Source organism: Erinaceus europaeus, chromosome 12 (genome assembly GCF_950295315.1).
Source record: "Erinaceus europaeus chromosome 12, mEriEur2.1, whole genome shotgun sequence".
Lineage (NCBI taxonomy): Eukaryota > Metazoa > Chordata > Mammalia > Eulipotyphla > Erinaceidae > Erinaceus > Erinaceus europaeus.
The window spans coordinates 3827349-3852798 of record NC_080173.1 but is presented as its reverse complement, the minus strand read 5'-3'; the positions used below and the strand labels follow the sequence as shown (position 1 = coordinate 3852798).

The 25450-nt window shown below is 44.8% G+C and overlaps 1 protein-coding gene across 6 annotated transcripts in view; it reads right to left on the bottom strand.

Moving 5' to 3' along the window:
- Positions 1 to 20756: 20756 nt before the first annotated feature.
- HELZ (helicase with zinc finger) overlaps positions 20757 to 25450 on the bottom strand; it is a 166245-nt gene continuing 161551 nt past the window's right edge. For all 6 annotated transcript variants that reach the window (XM_060202610.1, XM_060202607.1, XM_060202609.1 and 3 more), the window contains one exon: positions 20757 to 22313. In XM_060202610.1, coding sequence (XP_060058593.1) covers positions 21979 to 22313 — 335 coding nt within the window. In that variant the 3' untranslated portion in view covers positions 20757 to 21978. The remainder of the gene's footprint in view (positions 22314 to 25450) is intronic.

Sequence of the window (25450 nt, the reverse complement as noted above, 5' to 3'; positions counted from 1 at the left end):
AACACACCCACATCCATGAAAACCAAGGATGGGTGGGGAGCCCTTAGGGGGAAGGGGCCCCAGAAGCTAGGGGAGGGGCAGGAAGGGGTGTGAAGTTGTTGGTATTTTAGTGGTAAGTTGTGCAGTACTTGTATCCTTAGAACATACAGTCTTGGGGGCCCGGTGTTCGTGCCTGTGGGTTAAGCGCACATGGCGCAAAGCACCAGGACCGCCCTGTAGAGGAATCCCTTCACAAGTGGTGAAGCAGGTTTGCTTCACCTGCCAAGATGTCTGTCTTTCTCTTCTCTCTGTCTCCCCTCCTCTCTCCATTTCTCTCTGTCCTATCCAACAACAACAGCTATAACAACAACAACAAAGGCAACAAAATGGGAAAAATAGCCTCCAGAAGCAGGGGATTTGTAGTGCAGGCACCAAGCACCAGTGATAACCCTGGAGCAAAACAAACAACAACAACCAAACATAGTCTTATAAACCAATGCTTCCCCAGGCTGGGGGGATGGTCCACCTGCCAAGACCCATGTCCAGCAGCGAAGCAATTACAGAAACCAGAGCTCCCACCTGCTGCTCCCCAAAAACAGTTTTGGTCCACACTGCCAGTGGGGGAGAAACAACAGATAGGGGCTGATGACCAGAGGGCCCTGAACTCCACTTCTATCAGGATCTGGAGAGAGAAAAGGGGAAAGGGAGGGACAATTGGATGTAGTAACGGGTGTAGATGGAGCAGAGAAGAAGGGATGGGGGGGGGGCAAGTCTATACAAATATAGGCAGATAGCTGTATAAATATATATAGTTAACCCATATATGCAACCTTAAGAGAACTGCTGTAGGGAGTCAGGCGGTAGTGCAGCGGGTTAAGCGCAGGTGGCAAAGCGCAAGGACCAGCGTAAGGATCCTGGTTCGAGCCCCCGGCTCCCCACCTGCAGGGGAGTCGCTTCACAGGCGGTGAAGCAGGTCTGCAGGTGTCTGTCTTTCTCTCCCCCTCTCTGTCTTCCCCTCCTCTCTCCATTTCTCTCTGTCCTATCCAACAACGACATCAATAACAACAATAACTACAGCAATAAAACAATAATGGCAACAAAAGGGAGTAAATAAATAAAATATATTAAAAAAGAGAGAGAGAGAAAAAACTGCTGTAACTTCCAGTAGAGGGAATGGGGACACAGAACTCTGGTGGTGGGAATAGTGTGGAATTGTATCTCTGTTGTCTTGTAATTTTGTAAAGTAATAAAAATTTAAATTAAATAAAAACAATGTTTTCCCAGCTTACAACACACACACACTTCTGAATGTAATGTCCACTGACCAAAGCACATCCATCTTCCTAGAGCCTAACTATTTCAAGAGAAAGGCAGCTGCTCCCAGAGCTGTTCTGCAGATGGCAGACTGGAGCTTCTACTCCAGTCTCTGCTGTGCAGGAAAAGACAGAACAAGTTGACCCAACAGACTAGGGAGGCCAGAAAGGGAGGTCTGGAGGGGCTCCTGGCCAGTCTGACTAAGGCCCTTTGGCTCCCCTGGGCTTCACACAGAGCTCAGGGACCCCACAGTGAAACAGCAGTGTGCTTTGCTCTGAGCGTGCAGCTGAGCATCCGAATTCCTCACCTGGCCATGTGTGAACTGAGCAATCAACACAACCCAGAGGCCACCTGACACTTTCACTGTTTTGGCTTCGAAAAGCACATCTTACTCAGGAGGTAAGAAAGGCAACCAAGGGGGAGTCGGGCGGTGGCACAGCGGGTTAAGCGCACATGGCGCAAAGCACAAGGACCAGCATAAGGATCCCGGTTTGAGCCCCCAGCTCCCCACCTACAGGGGAGTTGCTTCACAGGTCTGCGAGTGTCTTTCTCTCTCCCTCTCTGTCTTCCCCTCCTCTCTCCATTTCTCTCTGTCTTATCCAACAACGACAACAATAATAACTACAGCAAGGGCAACAAAAGGGAAAATAAATAAATATATAAAAAGAAGAAAACACAAACAGTGTGGTAGCACACTGGGCTAAGTGCACATGGCACAAAGCGCAAGGACTGACATAAGGATCCCAGTTCGAGCTCCCAGCTCCCCACCTGCAGAGGGGTTGCTTCACAAGTGTTGAAGCAGGTCTGCAGGTGTCTGTCTTTCTCTTTCTTCCCCTCCTCTCTCAATTTCTCTGTCCTGTCCAACAACAACAGCAATGACAACAACAACAACAAAGTAGAAAAAAAAAAAAGGCCTCCAGGAGCAGTGGATTCATAGTGCAGGAACTGAGCCCCAGCAATAACCCTGGAAGCAAAAAAAAAAAAAAAAACACTTGTCTGACATATAGTAGGAACTACCTAAGGAGTCTATTTCTTCTCTTTTTTTTTTTTTAAATCATTGTTGTGGTTATTATTATTGTTGTTATTGATGTCATTGTTGTTGGATAGGACAGAGAGAAATGGAGAGAGGAGGGGAAGACAGAGAGGGGGAGAGAAAGACAGACACCTGCAGACCTGCTGGGGTCTGTCCTGGGCTGTGAGTGTAAGAGGTGCCCACAGCAATTTCAAGAGCAAATACGCTTCCCCCCACTCCACCCAGCCCCACCTGCCGACTTATGCTTCATTGCTGAGGCTCTGAGGTGACCCAGTACTGAGGAGGCCGCTGAAAAGAGAGAAACAGTCAGGGGCAGTCAAGACGCAGGGAGCAGAACGGACGGACAGAATGGAGGGTGAGTAATAATCCTCTCAGTCCAACAGGGGGCAAAATGCAAACAAGGAAACGCACCAGCCAAGGCCTGCCCTGCCTCTGTGCAAGGCAGCCAGCCAAGCCCTTACAGACAGAGAGAAAGCTGCTTGGTTCCTAGGAGCAACCCTGCTACCAGGAGGAGGTGGCACCCCTCCCGTGGGGCACCCCCACCTCCCGGCAGCTCCCAGGGCCCAGGTGTGGAGCTCTGGACAGGTAGACTCGGAAATACCAAAAGACCAGAGGCTTCCGGGTGTCATAGCAGAGCAGCTTGCCTCAGAGGGAGGGCAGGTGGCATCTGGCTGAGGGAAGCCTCCCCCCTGCAGACCTGTAGTCACAAGGTGACCTGAGACCTGAAGCGGCCACACTCGGGAGCAAGGTGTGTGTTAGACCTGGCTCTGTCGCACCTGCCACTTTTTATTTCATTTGTTACTGATCGTCTGTTACAAGGTTGTAAGATGACAGTGTCTAGTCCCACACCACACTCACTCTGCGGCCCCAGCCTCTCACCTCCCAAGGATACCCACCAGAGTTCTCGTGAGTCTTGCTGTTTGTTGGCTTGCTTGCTTTGTTTTGTTTTTGGTTTTTGGCAAGTTCCTGTGAATCAGCTCTCTAGACTGCGCATATGAGTGAAGCCCTCTGGCAGTTACCGTTCCTCTCTTTCTCCGTTTCACTAAGCGTCATCACCTCCAGTTCCACCCATTTTTATCCCAAAGGACACATGATCATCTTTTTGATGGCAGAGTAGTCTTCCATGGAATATATGTCCCATAACTCCTTTAGTCAGTCATCTGTCAATGGGTATTTTGGCTGCTTCCACTCTTTGGTTATAGTGAATAATGCAGCTGTGAACACAGGGCTGCATTTGCCCCTTTTAACTAGTGTTTGAGTGTCCACTGGATAAATGCCTAAGAGTTGTATTGCCAGGTCATAATGTTCTCCTATTTTTATTTGCCTAAGGACTGTCTATACAGTCTTCCAAAGGGACCGCTCCAGTGCACATCCCCTCCTAGCACCCGTGTATTGCCCTGTGTGACGTCTGCCAAAAACTCCAGACAGGCAGGAGAAGCCACACTGGAGGCCGGGTCGGCACACCATAGACACCTAAAGGCTTCGGGTATGGTCAGATGCAGACACTACCACGGGAGCTCCCAGCCCCCACGTTTCCTCTCTTAAGCCTCACCGTGACCCTGCAGGTGCATGATTTACTGTTCCCATTTAACAGGTGTGACCCTGCCTGGCTGATCATCTAACCCGGGGCCACACACCGGTCAATGGCAAAGAACAAGAACCAAGTTATTTTTGGCTTCTTAAAAACAGAATCTAAGCTGTGAGCCACCTTGCTGTGCCATGGGAGGCGGCCTTGCTGGGTACCAGTTTTCTAGAAATCAAAAGCCCCTCTGAGCCATGCAGATATTGGGCTCCAATTTATTTCCATTGGAACAAAAGTCAACATACCCATAAATATGTCATGTGCATTCTTTTGGAACACTGAGAATCCTAAGTGTTCAAACTTGTGTTGTGAATTGACTTCTGAGGAGAACTTAAAAGTCTCTTCAGGCATTTTTTTTTTTAATTATTTTTATCAGAGCACTGTTCAGCTCTGGTTTACGGTGCTGTGGGGGATTGAACCTGGGACTTTGGATCCTCAGGTATGAGAGTCTCTTTGCATAACCATTATGCTGTCTACTAAATCGCAGGCATTATTTTCCCCATGCATTTCTTGTGTATGTTTCATGGGTTTGGTTTTTGTTTGTTTGTTTGGTTGGTTGGTTTTGTTCTGTATGGGTTTTTGTAAAATTCAGGCCTTTGTCTGGGGGTACGACTCAACCTGCCAAAACCCATGCCCAATGGAGAAGCAATTTTAAAAACCAGAACTTCCACCTTCTGCACCACATAAAGAATTTTTTGTTTGTGTTTTTTTTTTTTTTTTGGACACCTGCAGACCTGCTTCACCGCCTGTGAAGCGACTCCCCTGCAGGTGGGGAGCCGGGGGCTTGAACTCATATCCTTACGCTGGTCCTTGCGCTTTGCACCACGTACGCTTAACTGCTGCGCTACCATCCGACTCCCAAGAATTTTTTGTCTATATACCAAGTGGGGGAGGAATGTTAGGGGAAGATGACCATGGTTCTGGGCTCTGAACTCCAACTCCATCAGGACCTGAAAAGAGAAGACAAAAAAAGTAGTAGGTGTGAGTTAGAAAGGAAGAGAAGGCAGGACCATAGAAAAAAGGGGGAAGCAAATCCACACATATAGATAGATAGTTAGAGACATAATAGCCAACACATATCTGTGATCTTGAGGAACTAATACAATTTCCAATGGAGGGGTGGGGGACACAGGACTCTGGTGGTGGGAAAGGTGTGGAGTTAGAGCCCTGTTATCTTAGAATTTTGTAAATCAATATTAAGTCACTAATAAAAATTTTCTTAAAATTCAGGGTTTTGTATGTCTGCTCAGATAAAAGTGAATATGCTACCTTTTATCTTTATGACCCACAGAGTCTGCTCACTTTGCCAACCAAAACAAACTAAAGAGATAACGTTGGGTTTAAATACCAGGCTGACATTTTAAGAATATTTCTTTTATGTATTTTACCAGAAAGAATGAAAGCATTATTTCAGCATATTCGATGCCAGTGATTACACTCAGGACCTCAGGCTTCTTCTCTTTTCTTTTCTTACTTTCTCCTTATTTTTATTTATTCATTTTTTTACCCAAGCACTGCTCAGCTCTGGCTAATGGTAGTGTGGAGGCTGAACATGGGACTTTGAAGCATAACCACTATGCTATCTACCCCCACACAGGACCTCACGCTTCTAAGCCCAGAATTTTATTACTTGGCTACCTGCTAAACTGCCAGACTAACTTCTATAAATCTCAATTTCAAAAGAAATAAATTATTTTAAAAAAATCTCAATTTCAAATGATTGTGTTCTTCAGAATATCAAATTGTTTTAACCAACCTTATAATTGTATAAGAAGGTGTTATAAAATGTATTTACTAAATAGTTAATAGATACAAGTAGAAACTATATGTTATACATTATGTATGACTTTAACATTTACAGTCTGACAAAGGTTTTGTTACAAAGAAAAGAATCCTGTTGTGCCCCTTGGAACATACCTAAAATAGACTTCCTAGCTTTTTCCACACAAAGACCCTTAGTTTCATCTGCTCTATTCTTATCTTTGGGTGCCTGTTTATTACACAATTTGTCTTGCTTTATATCTTACCACCTTTCAGCCACCAAGTTGCAGATGCTACCATGATGCCATCCTGACTTCCCTGGGCAGACGCCCTCACCCATGTGTCCTGGAGCCTCCCCTCCCCAGAGCCCTGCCCCACTAGGGGAAAGACAGAGACAGGCTGGGGGTGTGGATCCACCTGCCAACACCCATGTCCAGTGGAGAAGCAACTACAGAAGCCAGACCTCCCACCTTCTACTCCCCATAAAGAATTTTGGTTCAGTGTACAAACTATTGTATTTACTGTCTAATGTAAAACATTAATCCCCCAATAAAGAAATTAAAAAAGAAAAAAAGACATTTGGTTCAGGGGGCTGGGCAGTAGTGCAGCGGGTTAAGCGCAGGTGGTGCAAAGCGCAAGGACTGGCTCAAGGATCCCAGTTTGAGCCCCCGGCTCCTCACCTGCAGGGGGGTCACTTCACAGGCAATGAGGCAGGTCTGCAGGTGTCTGTCTTTCTCTCCCCCTCTCTGTCTTCCCCTCCTCTCTCCATTTCTCTCTGTCCTATCCAGCCACAGCTGTAACTACAATAACAACCACAAGGGCAACAACAAGGGCAACAAAAATGGGAAAAATAGCAAATCCAGGAGCAGTGGATTCACAGTGCAGGCACCAAACCCCAGTGATAACCCTGGAGACAAAAAAGAAAGAAAAAAAAAATTTTGGTTCATACTCCCAGAGGGATAAAGACTAGGGAAGCTTCCAGTGAAGGAGAGGGGACACAGAACTGTGGTGGTGGGGACTGTGTGGAATTGTAGCACTGTTATCCTACAATCTTGTTAATCATTATTCAATCACTAATAAAGTTTTTTTAAAAAAACAAGTTATGAAGCATATACTCAGTGGTGTACTACTCTGCAATGAAAAATGATGTATCCTTTGTTCACTTGTGGTGACTATGCTTAGTGAAGTAATTAAGGAGTTGAAAGACAACTACTGGATGGTTCTGCTGGTATTGAGAATTGAAACACATGAACTTGAGAAAAAAGGTAATCATGACTACAGAGATCCATGGTGGTTATCATTGGATGGGGTGGGGACATAGAGCGAACATTGGTGGTAGGTGCAGTACATAAAACACCCCTGCAATCTTATAATCTTGTAAACTATCACTAAATAATTGATTAAAATGCCAACAAATATTTACAAAATGCAAAAAGAAAGAAGAGAAAAGAATCCTGTTGCATAAATGTTTTAATGGTCATCTGGTCACTAGAGGACCTTTAAGGCTCCTTCTAGTTGGAGGTAGATAGCATAATGGCTACGCAAAGAGACTCTCATGCTTGAGGCTCCAAAGTCCCAGCCTCCATCCCCTGCACCATCAGCCAGAGCTGAACAGTACTCTGGTTAAAAAAAAAAAAAAAAAAGGGACTTGAGCAGTAGCGCAGAGGGTTAAGCGCAGGTGGCACTAAGCACAAGGACCGGCGTAAGGATCCTGGTTCAAGCCCCCGGCTCCCCACCTGCAGGGGAGTCGTTTCACAGGCGGTGAAGCAGGTCTGCAGGTTTCACAGGCGGTGAAGCAGGTCTGCAGGTGTCTGTCTTTCTCTTGCCCTCTCTGTCTTCCCCTCCTTTCTCCACTTCTCTCTGTCCTATCCAACAACAATAATAATAACCACAACAATGATAAAACAATAAGGGCAACAAAAGGGAAAAAAATGGTCTCCAGGAGCAGTGGATTCATGGTGCAGGCCACCGAGCCCCAGCAATAACCCTGGAGGCAAAAAAAAAAAAAGATTCCTTTTAATTAATTATGGTTAGTGAAGTAGATTAAGCCATCAAAAACTTGGAAGATTTCAAGGAAAAAAAATCTTTTTTTCCTGTTTGTTTTTGTTTTCTTTGTTGGGGAAATTAATGATTAATTTTTGCCGACAGCAAAATCCAGTATTTGGTCCATGTGCCACATTTCTCAGTTTTCCACGTAGCACTCTGACCTCCCACCTAGGTCCTCCTCTGCCTTCCTGTTCCAGGACCTGAACCCTCCCCCAAACCCCAGAGACCTTTACTCTGGTGCAGTGCACCAGCTCCAGTCCACGTTCTGCTTGGTGTTTCCCCTCTGTTCTTATTAGAAAAGAATGTTTGAAAGTAAATTTGCACTGGGGCTGAATGGTGGCTCACCCAGGAGAATGTGAAGACCCAGACTGAAGCCCCTTGTCCTTCCCTGGAGAGGGGGAGCTTCATGAGTGGTAGAGCAGTGCAGTTCTCCCTCTCTCTCTCTCTCTCTCTCTCTCTCCTCCCTCCACCAAACAGAAAACCAACATAGCAGAGCGGCAGAGTGGCATCCTGCTGGCATGGAGCCTGCCGTCTACAGAATGTTCTCCATCCCACAAAGACACCGGCTCCCACTGGTGCTGCAGCAGGTCACACACACTGAGTGAGGAGAGATGGCACAGGGCTGTTCACCTACAGTTCTGTGGTCCAGAAGCATGGAGAGTGAAGCAGTAACGCCACAGTGGCAGCACAAAGGGTTTCGTCTGGGAATTTCTAGTAAGCTTCCATTTCCTGGCCTTTGCAGCATTGAAGATCATCATCCTCTTCCCTGGGTTTCCAGCCTTGGGTTTTGGCCGTCTCCCCCTTCTCTGACTTTGATCCTGCTTCTCTCTTACAGGGGCCTTTGTGATACACGGGCCCATCTAGTCGTTGAGATAATCTCCCCATCTCCAGACCCTCCACGTAATCACACACAGAAACGGACAGACCCCAGTGGACGTATATTCGCAGGTCCTGAGAACTTGCACGGCAACTTCTTTGGGGGAACCATACCCTCCACCCACATGAGGACTAGGGCTGTGTGCTGGACTCATTGCCAAACAAGGACACAACGAGGAACACACCCTTTCTTCAGGGACTTAGACCGTAGGGGCAGGCGGCTTTACAGTACAGAAGTTCTGAAGACTTGGACTGGGAGTGGTGCATCACGCCGAAGCAACGGACTCTGGGGAAACAAAGGGGAGGGAGGGGAAGGGTTGGGGGACGCTGGTCCTGCTGGTGGAAAAGGACCTGGGCGGAAGGTGAGAGTGTTTTGCAGACTCTTGTCACAGGGAGATGGGAGATTGTACCTATGCGTCAATAGCTGTACTGTATGCAACCCATCAACCCCATTAAAGTGATGAAAGCTAAGTGATAAGAATAACGAGGTTCTGTGAGCCTTGGGTGCGTTCCTCGTGGCACCTGGGGCCTGGGGCCTGCCCGAGTCTGCTGAAATCCTCTGTATCTTGCAGGGCCAGTTCATAGCTCAGTGTCACGGTGTTCTTCAGCCGTCTGGCACAGAATCCACACTGCCTGTTCTCTTAAGCTCTTGGCACTGTGCTGATGCCTTCAGCGCTCACGCCAGTGGAATAGAACCCTGTGTCTGCATGTCCTGTTGGCTTCTAAACTCTTGGGGGGGATCCTCTATTTTCTTTTAAACCCACCTCCCAAACAAAAATAAAAACAAAGCCTACCAATTTTCATATATATATATATATATATATATATATATATATATAATTTTTTTATCTTTATTTTTTTGGGATAGAAACAGCCAGAAATCGAGATGGGAAAATAGAGAGGGAGACAGAGAGACACCTGCAGCCCTGCTTCACCGCTCGTAAAGCTTTCCCCTGTAGGTGGGGACTGGGGGCTCGAACCTGGGTCCTTGCGCACTGTACCATGTGTGCTCAATCAGGTGCACCACCACCCGGCCCCGCCTGCCAACCTTCCTAAACCTTCCTTCCCTTCACATCCTCTCACCTTCCCCACCCCTTCCCCTGGTCAACCTGAGCTCAGCCTGTTATGTTCTCTGGTTCATTTTTGTTTTTGTTTTTGTTTTGTTGTTGTCCATCCAGTTTCTATCCTCATACTGCACACATGGGTGAGATCATCCGTGTGTCCGAACTGCCACTTTTCCTCCCAACTTCTTTCATTTCACACGTTTGCCCTGGAATTCCTTCCATTTTGCTCAGAGCAATGGGATTCCTTCTTCTGGTGAAAGGAGGGGGGCAGGAGGTGGTGCACCTGGTTGAATGCACATGTTTCAATGCTCAAGGGCCCGGGTTCGAGTCCCCCATGTTTCAATGCTCAAGGACCTGGGTTCGAGCCCCCATATTTCAATGCTCAAGGACCTGGGTTCGAGTCCCCCATATTTCAATGCTCAAGGGCCCAGGTTCGAGTCCCCCATATTTCAATGCTCAAGGACCCGGGTTCGAGTTCCCCATATTTCAATGCTCAAGGGCCCGGGTTCGAGCCCCCATATTTCAATGCTCAAGGACCTGGGTTCGAGCCCCCCATATTTCAATGCTCAAGGGCCCGGGTTCGAGCCCCCATATTTCAATGCTCAAGGGACTGGGTTCGAGCCCCCATATTTCAATGCTCAAGGGCCTGGGTTCGAGTCCCCCATATTTCAATGCTCAAGGGCCTGGGTTCGAGTCCCCCATATTTCAATGCTCAAGAGCCTGGGTTCAAGTTCCCGGTCCTCACCTGCCGCCCTCTCTCTGATGCTCTTGACACTGTGCTGACGCTCCCAGCACTTACCTCATCAGATGCAGAACCCTGGCTCTCACCTACAGGGCTACAGATCTCTGACTCCCCTTCCCTCTCCATCTCTGTCTCTGTGCTCCCTCTCAAACAGTATTTCAGCTTGTCTATGTACTTCTTCTTCATCTGTGGATAAGCACTTTTTTTTTTTCCCCATAGCTTAGTAATCACAAATAATGCTTCCTTGGAATGGTTATAACTTGTCCTATTCATGTTTTCATATTCTTCAACTAGAAACCTAGAAAGGAACAGGTGGTCTTCAGAATTATCTTAGCAATCAGGACCCCCCCCCCAGTCCTATTTCCAAACCCTCTGCAGTTCCCAGCACAGAGGCCCTCGGGTCTCGCTGGTACACTGAATAAGCGCATGAAGTAGAAAGAGCAGAGAGGAAAGCACGCAGAGACTAGAGCAGAAGCTTCCGGCAGCAAGAGCACTTGAAAAGAGTTCATTCGCAGACTGATTCTCCGGCCTCAGGTGTCGGCTGGAAGCGTGGCTTGACCTGCGTGGGCCTGACTTGAATTCAGGAGACTAAGCCAGCTGTCTTTGTGGTGACAGAGCGCAGCGCAGCGCAGAGTGCAGAGAAGCGCAGCGCAGCGCAGAGCACACACTACTTGCTCCCAGATGGGATGATTTCTCCAGCTAAATCCCACCAGCTGACAGTCTTTACGAACAGGTGGACTTAGAGCCCTGCCCCACCACCACAGAGGAGAAAGGAGCTTTGGTGCTCTGGGCTGTTGTTTTCCCTTCTCTCTTTCTGCATCTTTCTCATTCTCTGTCATGCCTTGGTGATGACCAAAACAAACAAACAACAAAAACGGCCAATTTCCAGGAGTGTTTTGCCCGAAGTTCCAAACCACCTCTAACTGTCCTAAACCACAGGGTTTTTCAAAGCTCTTTTTTTTTTTTTTTTGCAACATCTCCGACACATTTAAGTGTTCCGAACATGGAGAGGGCTTTGCCGTGAGACGCTCAGACTGTCCCTCTACTCCGAGAACAAGTCCCATCCAACCACACCCTCCTCTGCTTTCCCTGCCAGAGGAGCCCAGAGTATGAACTGAGAGGCCAGCCAGCCGTGCCCACCTTCCACGCTCTGCTGGCTCCTCCATCATGACCTGACCAGTGTCATGGGGGGGGGGGGGAGGGCTGGAGGCAGTTTCCTGAAAAAATGCTTGAGATCAGTTTGCAAAGCCTGAGTTACAACGAGCTAAGAGTGGAGCCACTGTCATAGATTGTTGCAAGCTGCAGCTTCCATTCAATTTAATTACCTCCCTCTGTGGATTTAAAATGAGCCAGAACTCCAGACAAGGGGGAATGGACCACTTCCCCCACCCCCCGAACTCTGCGCGTAGATAAATGCCAACAGAGCGGGATATGCTCAAGCAGACTGACACAACTGTGGCGAAGCTGTCACACGAGGCCTCCTGACCGTGGTACCAAACACTCCTGAGTGCTAATGCTTTGTTGCCACTCAGAGAACAAGCCGAGTAGGGGACATCACTTCTCACTCCTCCTTCATCCCAGACCATCGCTCCTGCCAAGTGTCGCCGTCGGGCCGCACTGCACTGCATCGGCAAAGGGGCCTCTTACGCCACTAAAGGCTTGTGGTGCAGGTTCTGAGGTCCAAGGCCGTGACCCATGTGACTCAGACGGTCCCAAGCACCTAGTATGAAACGCTGTGTCACACAGCTAGAAGGTTTCATTGTAGACACAGAAGAAGAACAGGGCCGATTCCAACTGACGGAGCCTCTAATGATGAGCAGACCCTCAGAGTCGGCCTGGGGCTGAAGGGCTTCTTCCAGGAAAGAAATGGTGAGTGGTCAGAGACGGTGTCCAAGTGCAGTGCTCAAGAGCAAAGCTTGGGGTGGGCGTGGGGGTTGTCCAGCGTGGCTGAAAAATGTGGAATGCGATGAGAAGCCACTGAGGGGCTGTCAGGAGCGGCAGATCAGGTGGTTCAGAAAGGTAAGCCCGGGGAGTCGGGCGGTAGCGCAGCGGGTTAAGCGCAGGTGGCGCAAAGCACAAGGACCGGCATAAGGATCCCAGTTCGAACCCCGGCTCCCCACTTGCAGGGGAGTCGCTTCACAGGCGGTGAAGCAGGTCTGCAGGTGTCTGTCTTTCTCTCCTCCTCTCATTCTTCCCCTCCTCTCTCCATTTCTCTATGTCCCACCCAACAACGACAATAACAGTAAAACAATAAAACAACAAGGGAAACAAAAGGGAATAAATAAAATATTTTTTTAAAAAGTATAAAAAAAAAAGGTAAGCCTGGCAGTCGTTACTGAAGACAGGACCATGTGCGCTCAACCAGGTGTGCCACTGCCCAGCCCCCTCCCACCTGAGGGGCTTCAAAGCTGAAGAGAACGCTTTCCTGCCTCAACAGGAATTGATTTGTTGGGATACCGCAGCTATGAAGTCGGACAGCAAGGTCCATTTTGGACCGGGGCTTTTGGGCAAACCCACCACCAGGGTATCTGGATGCTTCAGATCGACCAGATGAAGTGCCGGCAGTCTCCATCCCAGCACCACCACCACCCCATTAAGCAACGTTTCCATCTACATGCCTGATTTACCCCCAAACAGAATTTTCCACCTCGTGATTTTAATGAGATTACAATTACATTTTCTCACTAGCTTTCAGGCTAATATCATTCTCAGAAACATGCTTGAAGGAGCAGTGATGTGATAGGAATTTACATCTGAGAGATTTTTAGTTGCCTTTCCACAATGCGGGCTTATTCTACAGCAGAAAGCAAACAGCCCGTGGGGCCCCAGGTCCACCTCATTTCCATATAAAGACATCTCTTTTTTTCTTTCTTTCCAAAATCCAGAGGGGACTTACATCCTCTCAGTTCAGCTCAAAGAAAGCAAGAGAACTAGTTCAACAGCTGATTCGCTGCTATGAGGAAGAATTATACACTGCCCTTATGAAAGGTGGACTGTCCCATCTACTCAACATTTACAGACCTTCAAACACGGGATATTCAAGTGAGATTTAGCATACCGCATTAATAGGATGTTAAAGTAGCCAGGGCACACAAGGTATCCTGTGACCTGCTAAGGCTTCTCAAAATTGCCTCATGGCAGATGGAAAGAATTATTCTCCCGATAAAAATCAGAACCTGACTCAGGATGATTTTCTGCATAGCCAGCACTTGGGTGTGTGTGGGGCGAAGGGGGAGTCTCGGAATGAATGTTCATCACACACCAGCATGAGAGTTATTTTTATACCCACTTAATATACTGATATAAACTAAGTGTACAGGATCTGAAAGAAGCACATACGTGAATGCAGTGCCCGGCACCAGCACGCTGCTTGTCAGGAGTCATCAGTGCTGATGTTTCTAAGCCCCTAAGATCTGGGCCCAGAGATGACTTGAAAACGGGCTCCTCTCACTGACTGCTGACGGTCCTCAGCTTCCAGGTAACAGGTTGGGCCTCTGGTTAGAGGTTCAGCTGTGAACTTCTGGAAATACAGTACCACAACTTTACAAATGAATATGACATTCTGTGCCTTTAGCAACTGCTGTTATGAATAAAGTCAATGTGCTGTGGTGGACCAGAGTTTTTTTTTTTTTATCTTAAAGGTGAGAGGAAGCAGACATAATAAACAAATAATAAACAAATCTCCAAATTATTAAAAAGGCATTTATTATAAATACATTTTAGTTTGTAGCAGTAAAATACATTTTGTGTTACCATGAATCTTTTAAAACAAAACAAAACAAAAACTTCACTGAAACAATGATCACAATGTAGAAACTATAGAGTCCCCACCCAATTGAAAACTTGTTCTAAGGAACCAATGTAGGTAAAGTAATTCCAAAACTAAGCTCAAAAAAGAAAGGGGGAGGGGGAAGAAAAAAAAAAAAACTCTTTGAGTAGCTTGGGGTTTATCTTATGGTACAAAGTCATTTTTACTTTTAAAGATAAATTCTTAGGTACTAGAACCTTCAGATGAGGTCTCACTAACTACAAGCAATGATGTGCTATAGTTTTGCCATAGAGTATTAGATGGCTGCACAACTGGTCATTTTAAGAGATGGACACTGACCATCTCAGTTCTATAGAGCCTCTTTTGGAAGACTTGCCAAAGTAAGAGCCAGGATGAGTCTGCTAAGAAACTGATCAAATGATGTTGGCTGAACAAGGTTAGAGAAAAGAGCTGTATTTTTGAAGTACTAAAGGTAAAACCCCATATTGCTAACAGGACCCTTTCATAAAATGTAAAAGTCATTTTCATTATAATTTAGAGAGGTATTTAAATCACCACATTTACCTAGGATACAACTACTACACGTAACCAGTACCTTCATGGGTTTCAAAGTCTCAGGTCAGCTGACTGGCACAGGAAACGGATACAGTACAGTGTCAATATACATGGATTTCTAAGAATCTCGCATCTGGACATGTGAAACTCCAAGAGCTTCCCCTGCGTGGGAGTGAGGCTGAGAAAAGTTACAGGTAGAACTGACACACTGGGACTTCAACCCGAGCAAAAAAGGCCTCTGGCCTACGGAAAGAGGTCTCTTCACATAAGGGGCATTGCGCCAAGCAAAATGGGACTTGGCTGGAGCTCCCTGTGAGTGAGAGCTGGATAAAGTAGCCGGTGCTGAACAGAAGAAATCTCCACCAAAGGTTACCAGGCTTCCAAGCAGGAAGGGCTGTCTGAAGAGTGCCAGAGGTGTGCAGCCCGTGACTGCTCATGTGTGTGCCCCGTCTATGTCGTTCTAGCGTCTGTCACCTGGAAACACTCTGCCTCTATCTAGTGTCTCGGAAAATTCTAAGCCGAAACCCAGACAGAGCCCAGTACCCATCAAGTTTGTGTGTGTGTGTGTGTGTGTGTGTGTGTGTCTGTGTCTCTGTGTGTGTGGCATGGGGAATGGGCGTTTCACAGCAGTAGCAATAACAAAACTCAACATATCCAAAGATCTATCAGGTTTATTCTAGGCGGCGTCTCAAAGATACAAATACACGTGCGCTATCTCCGGTTTGTGATCAATGCGTGCTGAGCGGGTGATTCCCTACATGGTTTTGCAAATCTTGTTTTTTTGTTTGTTTGTTTTGCTTTTTTTTTTTTTTTTTTTTTAAAAAAAAGGTAGCAAAGGAACCAGGTAATTCCCAATTTTCTGCCACACATATACTCCAGCCTTCTCTATCACCGGCTGGCATGGCAGAGTCCAAAATAATTTTGTTAACCTGAGACACATAATTTGAAAAGCAAGTCCATTTTCCCTCCAAAAACAAAACCAAAAAACCAGTCAACAACCCTGAAAATGACATCACATTATTTGGAGGTTACCTATAGTTTCCAATGCTCGTGCCGCTGCCAACTTACGCAAAGTGTATTGTTCATGACGTGGATGGTTCTCATCTCTGAACTACAGATGCATCAAGACGGATTTGAAACATCCCAGACACACAGCTTCCAGCCCAGAGCCCTAGCAGCAGTGCCCACACAAAAGCAAGCTCACTCCAGAAATGGCATCGCTCCTGCACCCTAGCATGGGAGGGTGGCACAGACCTTAGAGGGTGTTGGCAGTAGGATGGGGAGGCCCAATCTAGGTGTCCTTTCTCCACTCAAATGCTTTACTCTGGCCATCAACATTATATAAAATGTCTCAAGAAGCCGTTCTATTTTTTTCTTCGCACCAAGGAAACAAATGCATATTTGAAAGACAGCCAAATGTTCCCGAGACTAGTGGTTCTCAAAGTAGGGGTGCCTGAGTCAGCAGCACTAGCAGAGCCCCGGGCCTTGGAGAGGCAAATGCTCAGGGCGCCTTCTGGAGCCTGGATCTCCAGGGCGGGGGCCTGGCGAGCCCTCTTCTTCCAAGACCTCTGGGAATCTGCTCCCGGCTCGAGTTCGAGAATCACTATCCTACCCTGCTCAAAATTCTGAAAGCTAAGAACAGGACCGATCTGTAAACAAAGACTACTGTGTGACTCAACACTCTGCTGACATCCACGTCATTTGCCTTTTACGTCTCAACATCAAAAACGTATTCATAAAAATACTATTAAAAAGATCTTTTTAAAAAAAGGAATATTGATTTTTCCCCCTCCTACACCAAGTTCTAAGGCAGCCAAGTCAGATGCTAGTACACAAAATAAAATACAGAAGAGACCTCATGTATCAGAGGTGCAGAAATAAAGGCTCTCCAAGAACAAATAAGAAGTCTGTAATATTGTTTGATGAGCTCATCAACTCATATAAAACTCACTATGTTGTATGCTCAATATGTGTATCAAAATAAAATCTCTGTTGGACAAATGGCAAAGCTTGGCCTAACATTCCTAATACTCTGGCTGCTAAAACTGTAAGCATACGAATGTTTCTGGATTTTCTTAACACTTCAGTTTTAGAAGATTTAGACTATTCTGTCAACTGAGTTTAGCATTTAACCAGGCCATAGTTCACATGACTACGTCTGGATTCCTCTGTAAGGTACCAATCATCCTTCTAAAAACTGTAGGAAACCTTACGAGCATCTCCCGAAATTTCTCCCAAAGGAGGTGTGCTCAATCCCTTCAAAACTTAAGCGTCACAGTGAACTTTTCATTTTTCTTAGTGCCTAACCTGATGTTCTAATTCAAAGTGATCACAATGCCATTTTCTGAGTGTGTTTTGTAAGAATGTTGGAAACTTCACTCCTCGTAAACAAGTCTCTTTTTTCCTTTTTTAACTAGAGCTCTGGCCTATGGTGGTGGTGGGGGGGATTGAACCTGAGATCTCGGAGCCTTAGGCATGAGTCTCTTGGCATAGCCATTATGCTATCTACCCCCACATAACCATAGTCTTAAAATTGCTAATTAAACAGGTCTGACTCAGTACTAAGTGTGAATTTAGCAGCTTTACAGTAAAACCTTAACAAATAAAACCTGACCTCAAGCAGAGGGAGAATGTGAGAAATCTACTATCCTGAGCTCTTTGAAGACTAACATGCCACAACTCTTTCAAGAGCTGTGTGATATGTGATGGATATCACTAAGTGATATTTTGAGCAAGAAATTATAGTTAGAACATTATCCATGTGTCAGGTTACTAGGTAGTTTGTGGATCAGATGGCAAAGAGCATGGAGAAAAATCAGATCCACTGAGAGACTGACTTCTAGACTTTAAAAGGAAAGATATACGAGGTGAGAGTAGAAACTGGGGGCGTTTGTATGTCATGGAGATGGTTAGCAAGAAATAATACCTGGGAAATTACAAAAGATCAATTACTTGTTATGCATGTACAAACTATTGTATTTACTGTTGAATGTAAAACATTCATTCCCCAATAAGGAAATTTAAAAAATAATTTAAATATTAAAAAAAGATAAATTACTACCTTGGGGGAGGGGGGGGACTGATGGTAGCCTAAACAGCATTTAAGGCAGAAATCTGTATCTTTCAATACATTTAAAATCTTAACCTTGTATTTTTATAGATTTCTTTTCCCGGAATTCCCTTTTTAAAAACAACTCCAATATGAATGCTATCTAAGTATACAACAGGTGTTTTTTTAGAACAACTATTTCAGTCATTTTTTTGTTTTTAACAGCAAGAGTTAAAATCCAAAATTTATCTTGTTATTTTCCACACCCTGGTGACTGAGAACTACACTCTTATATGCTTATAGCTTTGCTCTTGAAATAATATGTATGTATATGTAAAATATTTAAAATGTGAAATTAACTATATTAAAGCAAGATAATACTGTAAATTAACTATCTCAAAATTAGGAAACACGGCTGGCTTTCTCAGTGACTCCCATATGCTCCCTCATGCCAGAAAGCTATTCTCACCATTGTTTTGCAGACTGCTGGGTCTAATTAGGTAATGCTTGCTCAGAGGGAATTCTGCTTATTTTACTTATTCTGCTGTTCAGTGAACTAAAAAGACCAGTCGATATTTACAGCAAACCTGAAGTTATTCTAGAGTCTCTGATTAAACACACAGGGAAATTTGCTGTTTCACAGTTATATAAAATGACCTGGATAGAAAGTGTCTGTGTGAGGAAAGCAAAGGGCACACTGTTTAGATGGTCAACGATTAACTCTGCTGAATCCAAAGCCAAGCCCTTCTCTAACAGTGTGTCCGAACAGAAACCAAGATGGCAACCCAGCAGATGTCTCTGTTGCACTGAGTGAGGTTCTTTAGATCTTAATTCATTTTTAGAGGGGGGTGAGGTGGAGGTGGGGGGGAGCATGAATATTCTACAGATTCTACCATCCAAACGAATATTTTTTCAGGTAAAATTAAAAAGGAGATCTTAAGTGAAATGAATAAAAAAATAGTTCTGGCAAGAAAAAGAAAACCTCCGAGTTTTCAATAGCAAAGAAGTAGAAAGACATCCATTGGATTGACCTTCTCGCGGTGCATCCCGTGAGTCCCCATTCATTGGGGAAACTGACGATCCTTCCTAGCCGACTGAATCCACATGGATCCCAGTCACTTTCAAAGCCAGCAACAAGCAGCTCCTGACAGCTTTCAGCCTGACGCTGTTGACTGGCTACGGAAGAAGGGCAAACGCTAGAAGAAGAAGTATGAACAATGAGACTCAGAAGGACTGTTCTGCAAGAAAGTGAATACACTCTTGGTATTATCCAAGAGCTAATGGCAAGTCTAAAATAAAAAGTCCCACTTTAATTCTCCAGTCAAACCTAGTATATTAAAAAAGTTACATCTGTGGGTACTTGGTAATACTAACCAAGAAATACACAAAACAGCTTAAAGGTACTCAGAAGTCACACCTCATTGAAATGATGCTTGCAGTCAGCCTTGCTCAAAACTGTTATAAGGTAGTATGCATAAAAAACAGTTTTCAAGAAGGTTGGAAAGAGGGCATCAGGTAACACTATGAAAGAACAAGCTTACTGCAGAGGGTAGACAGCATAATGGCTATGCAAAGAGACTCTCATGCCTGAGGCTCCAAAGTCCCAGGTTCAATCCCCTGCACCACCATAAGCCAGAGCAGAGCAGTGCTCTGGTAACAACAACAACAACAACAACAACAAAAAAAAAAAAAAAAGGAAAGAAAGAACAAGCTTATTAGAGGTGAATCATGCACTGGAAGTAGAGTCTAAATGAATTATTAGGAGACACAAATGTCTGAATCCCTGATTGGCTATAGGAAAAAATAAGGAAACCCTTAGCTACTTCAAGTGGTGGACTAATAAGTAGCTATTATTTTTTAGTTTTTATTTTTTGTTAGAAAAAAAGAAACTGCTTAGGGTGATATCACAGTAACTTTGAAGTGTCCCTGACCCAAAGCTTTCATGACCAATGTATGGGGGGTGGGGGGTGGTGGTGGTGGTGTAGTTTTCCATGACTTCTTTAACTAAATATAAAGATAAATAATTTAAAGACTCAAATATGGAAAACTAAAGACCAGGGGTAACTGAAAGAAAGACTTAACATGATGGTTCTGCCTTCATATTGTCAAGATGCTTCTGGTATTTCATCTGGTTTGTATTGTATTTTTCCAATTTTGATAAAGGAAGACAATTGTCATTAACAGCACAATTACTTTTCATGGGTGTCCTCACAAGAGAGGTCAGATCTTCACCTGGACTATGATTAGAGTTCTGGCATAGAATGGAAAAGTCATACCATGTGGAAATGCTGTTTTTTTTTCTTTCTTTTCTTATGACTAAAAGAGGCTGAGCAAACTGTGATACAGCTAAATGTGGTGACCTGACATCAGAGAACGCGTGAAGTCGCGACGGACGCACTGGTTCCGTTTTCCAACTCTGATTTAGGCTAAACACTGGCAGCCCTCCAGTCTGTAGCTCCCCCTTCCTAAGGAGACCTGAAGGCTGTGACATGTAGCCACAGACAAATGGATTGCCCTCTGAGCAGAGTGACAGAAGTCAAGAGAAGAGGCACTCTTCATTTGTCTCGCAACGTGTTAACCTTTACCTAAAGGCACTCTCATCTTGATCTGTCAGAATTACAGGGCTGGCCAACACCAACTACACTCCTGTCCCACAGAGGTCTAAGGGGTTTGGTTTGGTTTTGACCTTGCCACTTTGCAACCCCCTTTAGAAGACGCACTGTCAGGACAGGGTGGCCTCGTCAAAAGCAGCCATCCAAAAAAAGACATTTCTGAGTGGGTCATCAAGGATCTACTGGTTCACTTGAAAGGCCGTCCAACCTCATTTTAAAAAGTGGATATGTTGCTTCAAGACTTCTCTGGTCTAGGGAAGCAGTGCATGAGGAAAGTGCTAAGGACACACACTGCTTCAAAAGGGCTACACAGACACAATGTTCTCCTTTAGATTTGACCAACGCTCATTAAAAACAATTTTTAGACCATAGAATAGTTAAGACAGATACTTAAATTTTATGCAAGTATAGTGTGTGGGGGGTTATTTTCAAAGAATCAAAAGACATGAAAAGGGTAGCTTCTAAACCCAGATTTTGATGGATTTTGATACATTTTTAACAAATAGGAAATCTCTTTCAAGATGGTCCTCAAACAGAAGTTAGCAAAATATCTGAATTGCCATGTATAATGTCACATTTTAATGTAAACATCAAAGAAGGTACCAAAACTCTTGGGGGGGCTTAAAGCGGCACAATCCTTTATACCAGTGGAGGAGGAGGGAAGCCAGATTACAAACATTTACACATGCATAGTGAGGGAAAAGTATTTTACTAAATTCACGCATTTTTAAAATAGTTATCAAGTCTACTAAGCACCAACAATCCTAAGTTTTTCAGCTTCATGATTTGTTTAAAAAAAAAACATACACACACACACACACACACACGCACACGCACACGCACACGCACACACACACACAATCAAATTAACATTAAAAACAAGCTTGGAGTCCAGCTTGTCCAGAAAAATAAGTAAGCCAATGTTTTTTTTCACCTTACAAAAAAACAAAGACATACAAAATCACCTGCAAAGAATGCCTTTAACTCCATCCTATGGGGGTGGAGAGCACATCACACTTAGTCTAAAACTGTAGAAGTTTTAGAATGCAGCATCCTGTCACCAAAAAAAAAGGGGGGGAAAGCTGATAAAACTTAAAGTATTTAGAAGATGCTGCCCCTTTATTTTAAAAAATTTTAAATGAATTTAAGCAAAAATAACATACATTTGTACATCAACTGGCCATTTCTGGTACAGAAACCCAGCATATGGTAATATTATTGGATAAATGTAAATGCTACTTACAATTTTTTTTCTTTTTAAATACATTTTAGACAAACTTTTTTTTCTCTTTTTTTTAATAGTTGCACAATTAACCTCTTAGCTGCTAGCTTGATGCAAACATATATAACAATACACAAATTTAAAAATATTTTTATTCTACATAAAAGCTGTCAAAATTCTGACATGTCAAAAATGTGAAATAATGGAATATACTTTTTAAAAATTAGTTGCAAGTCTAGCAGCAAAGCAATTAAGTGAGAACATATTTAATATTCAAACAAAGGGAACTGTGCATCTACAGATGAAGTCCAACTATCTTAATTCTAATGATACAAACAAATTAAAACATTCTCCCTTGAGGAAAAAAAAAAAGATCACTTAAAGTAGGAGTAAAAGCCATTGCTGCCTGACGAGCTGCCCAGGCTAAGTTCCTGGAACAGAGACAGAGGGTCGCTGCTCTTCTTGGTCTGCTCAGGGGGGGGCCTGGGCTTGGGCGGGGCCCGCAGAGCACTGGCATAGGACATGGTGGGCTTGCTGCCCCCAGAGCTCTGCTGGCTACTGCTGTGGGCTGACTCTGCGAGCTGCTTGTTGGGCATGAGGGGGGGAAACTGGCCGAGATGCTGCAGCACATTGTAGTTGAAGGAGCTGGACACCTCCAGGCTGTCAGACTTGAGTTGATCCTCTGGGGGTTTGCCGGTCTTGGGCGGAGCTGTAAGCAGAGAGGAGGAACACAGTTAAGGGGGCCAGTGACACACAGACTTTCGTGCAGCTTACCTGCTGAGGCGGCTCAGGGAGGAGTCCAGAAGTCACAACAAGTCTAACTACACTTCTCCATCTTAAAAACACCCAGGTGCAGAATTATACCCCTAAATCACTAATAAAATCATATAAAAAAGGAGAGGAAATCACTGTGAGAAAATGCACTACGCAGCTGTTGTCTTGGCAAGATAAAATTATAAACTTTTGCTTGAAAACTTGAAAAAAAAAAATAAACACAGAAGAATTAACTATGCAAACTAGAATAGCTAACATGTGAAAACTAAATGTCAAATCTGAATGTTTTCTCCACAAAATTAATTTGGAAGGCAGCTATGTTCACCACTGTACCACCAATCCTACAAAATTAATTTGAACAATTAATTGTTCATTTGTGGCACTACATTTAAAAAAATTTTTTCAACATGAATTAAAATTATTTCCCAAGTCAGACAGTATGCCTGACTTTCCAGTCTCCTTAAAGCTTAACCCTACTCTCCCGATTTTAGGGTCTGGCAAATCATGATAATATTTCAAATATTACTTCTGTTTTCCATCTTTTAAAAAATATTTATTCCCTTTTGTTGCTCTTGTTGTTTTATTGTTATAGTTATTCTTATTGTCGTCATTGTTGGATAGGACAGAGAGAAATGGAGAGAGGAGGGGAAGACAGAAAAGGGGAGAGAAAGACAGACACCTGCAGCCCTGCTTCACCATTCGTAAAGCTTTCCCCCTGCAGGTGAGGACCACGGGCTTGAACCTGCGTCCTTGCGCACTGCAGTGTGTGTGCTTAACCAGGTGCGCCACCACCCGGTGCATTTCCATTATCTCCTAATTTCACAAGCTTTGACCAAGAGGCTGAAATGCGAGAGTAGCAGAATAGGAACATCAAAGACAATGCCTGTACTCTCAGGCTTATAACTAGAGGAAGATACAGCCACATTAGACAATGGCCTTTTCTGTATACTGGATAGCCGCAATTGTGTATTTTTGTGTGCTACAAATGACAGATGTTTTGAGTATTTGCTTAGGAATTTTCTACCTTACCAGTTTAGGTAAGATTTCCACTGATTTTGATTAAATACTACCTTAAAATTTGATTGGAAAAATAAAGATAAGTGGCACTGTCCTTAAAACAAATCATACAGCCAGAGAACTCGCCACGCATGTGACCAAGATCGCACTCTTGGCGCCACAAGGGAGGTGCTATGGCCCGGACGGAAGCCACAGAGCCGCGGCGTCTCTCTTCTCTGTCTGGAAGGAAAAGCAGCCCAGAGCAGAGGGCGGTGTGTGCCGTCTGGCTCAAAGCAACATGCACTGAGACACAGTATAGTGACGGAGTGGGGCGACGGTTCAGCACAGCACCTGCATGCCTAAGGTCCCATGCTTAAAGTGGGGTGTTTTTGCCTCCAGGGTTATTGCTGGGGCTCAGTATGAATCCACTGCTCCTGGAGGCCATTTCCCCCCATTTTAGTTACCCTTGTTGTTGTTGTTATTGCCGTCGTTGTTGGATAGGACAGAGAGAAATGGAGAGAGGAGGGGAAGACACGGGGTGGGGGGAGAGAAAGACAGACACCTGCAGACCTGCTTCACCGCCTGTGAAGCGACTCCCCTGCAGGTGGGGAGCCGGGGGCTCGAACCGGGATCCTTACGCCGGTCCTTGCGCTTTGCACCACGTGTGCTTAACCTGCTGTGCTGCCACCTGGCCCCCCCATGTTTAAAGTTAAGCAGGGATCTATCTGATCTCTGCCTGCCTCTCTCATAAAAATAAATTCTTTTTTATATTTATTTATTTTCCCTCTTGTAGTAGTTATTATTGTTGTTACTGATGTCGTTGTTGTTGGATAGGACAGAGAGAAATGGAGAGGAGGGGAACATAGAGAGGAGGAGAGAAAGACAGATACCTGCAGACCTGCTTCACCACCTGTGAAGTGACTCCCCTGCAGGTGGGGATCTGGGGGCTTGAAACAGGATCCTTATGCCGGCCCCTGAGCTTTGCACCACATGCACTTAACCCACTGCGCTACCGCCTGAATCCCAGATATATTTTTTTATTATCTTTATTTATTGGATAGAGATCGTCAGAAATTGAGAGGGTGGGGGAGATATAGAGAGACAGCTGCAGCCCTGCTTCACCACTTGCAAAGCTTTCCCCCTGTAGATGGGGGACCAGGGGCTCGAACCTGGGTCCTTGCACATTTTAACATGTGCGCTCAACCAGGTGCGCCACCACCTAGACCCCCAAATAGTAAATTCTTAAAAGCAAAAATAAAATATGACAAAGTAACTTAACAGTGACAAACTCTGATTGCTAATTTCTGACTTAAATATTTCTTGGCTAACACAAACACGACAATCCCAAGAAAAATACAGCAGACACCACTGAATGGTTACAAATTAAAATGACGCCCCAACATCTTTGCTACATTTGCCCAACCATATCTAGTGTTCTAGAAATACGCTTGCTTGGCAGGTAAGCAAAAACAGGTCTGCCTCAGAAAAGATGAATTTGCGTTGGTTTTTGTTGTTGTTTTAATGAGAGAGACAGACAGCAAGAAAGACCAGAGCACTGCTCAGCTCTGGTGGTGATGTTGCTGGGGATGGACCTGGGGTCTTGAGCCTCAGGCTGAAAGTTTTGGGCATGAACTCCTGCTGTCTCCTCAGCCCTGGATTCACATTCTGATGGTGAGCAAAATGAATTTTCAATACAAAGGTTGACACTACCAGGAGAGAAATGCACCTAAGACCACAGATTCCCTCCCTTCTTCTTCTAGCGTTTGCCCTTCTTCCGTAGCCAGTTAAATGGCTTTGAAAGTGACTGGGATCCATGTGGATTCAGTCGGCTAGGAAGGATCGTCAGTTTCCCCAATGAATGGGGACTCACGGGATGCACCACGAGAAGGTCGATCCTAAGAAATCACGTCTGTGGCCAGAGAGGGAAGACTGCACACTAGAGGAGCCAAACACTACTGCACCTCTCTAGATAGCTCCCACACAGAAAAATGCAGAAGGAGCAAAGCAAAGATTAAAGCACATTCAAGGATAAAGAGGAAGATACAGACTTTCTACCAAATCATACAAGTTTAGGGT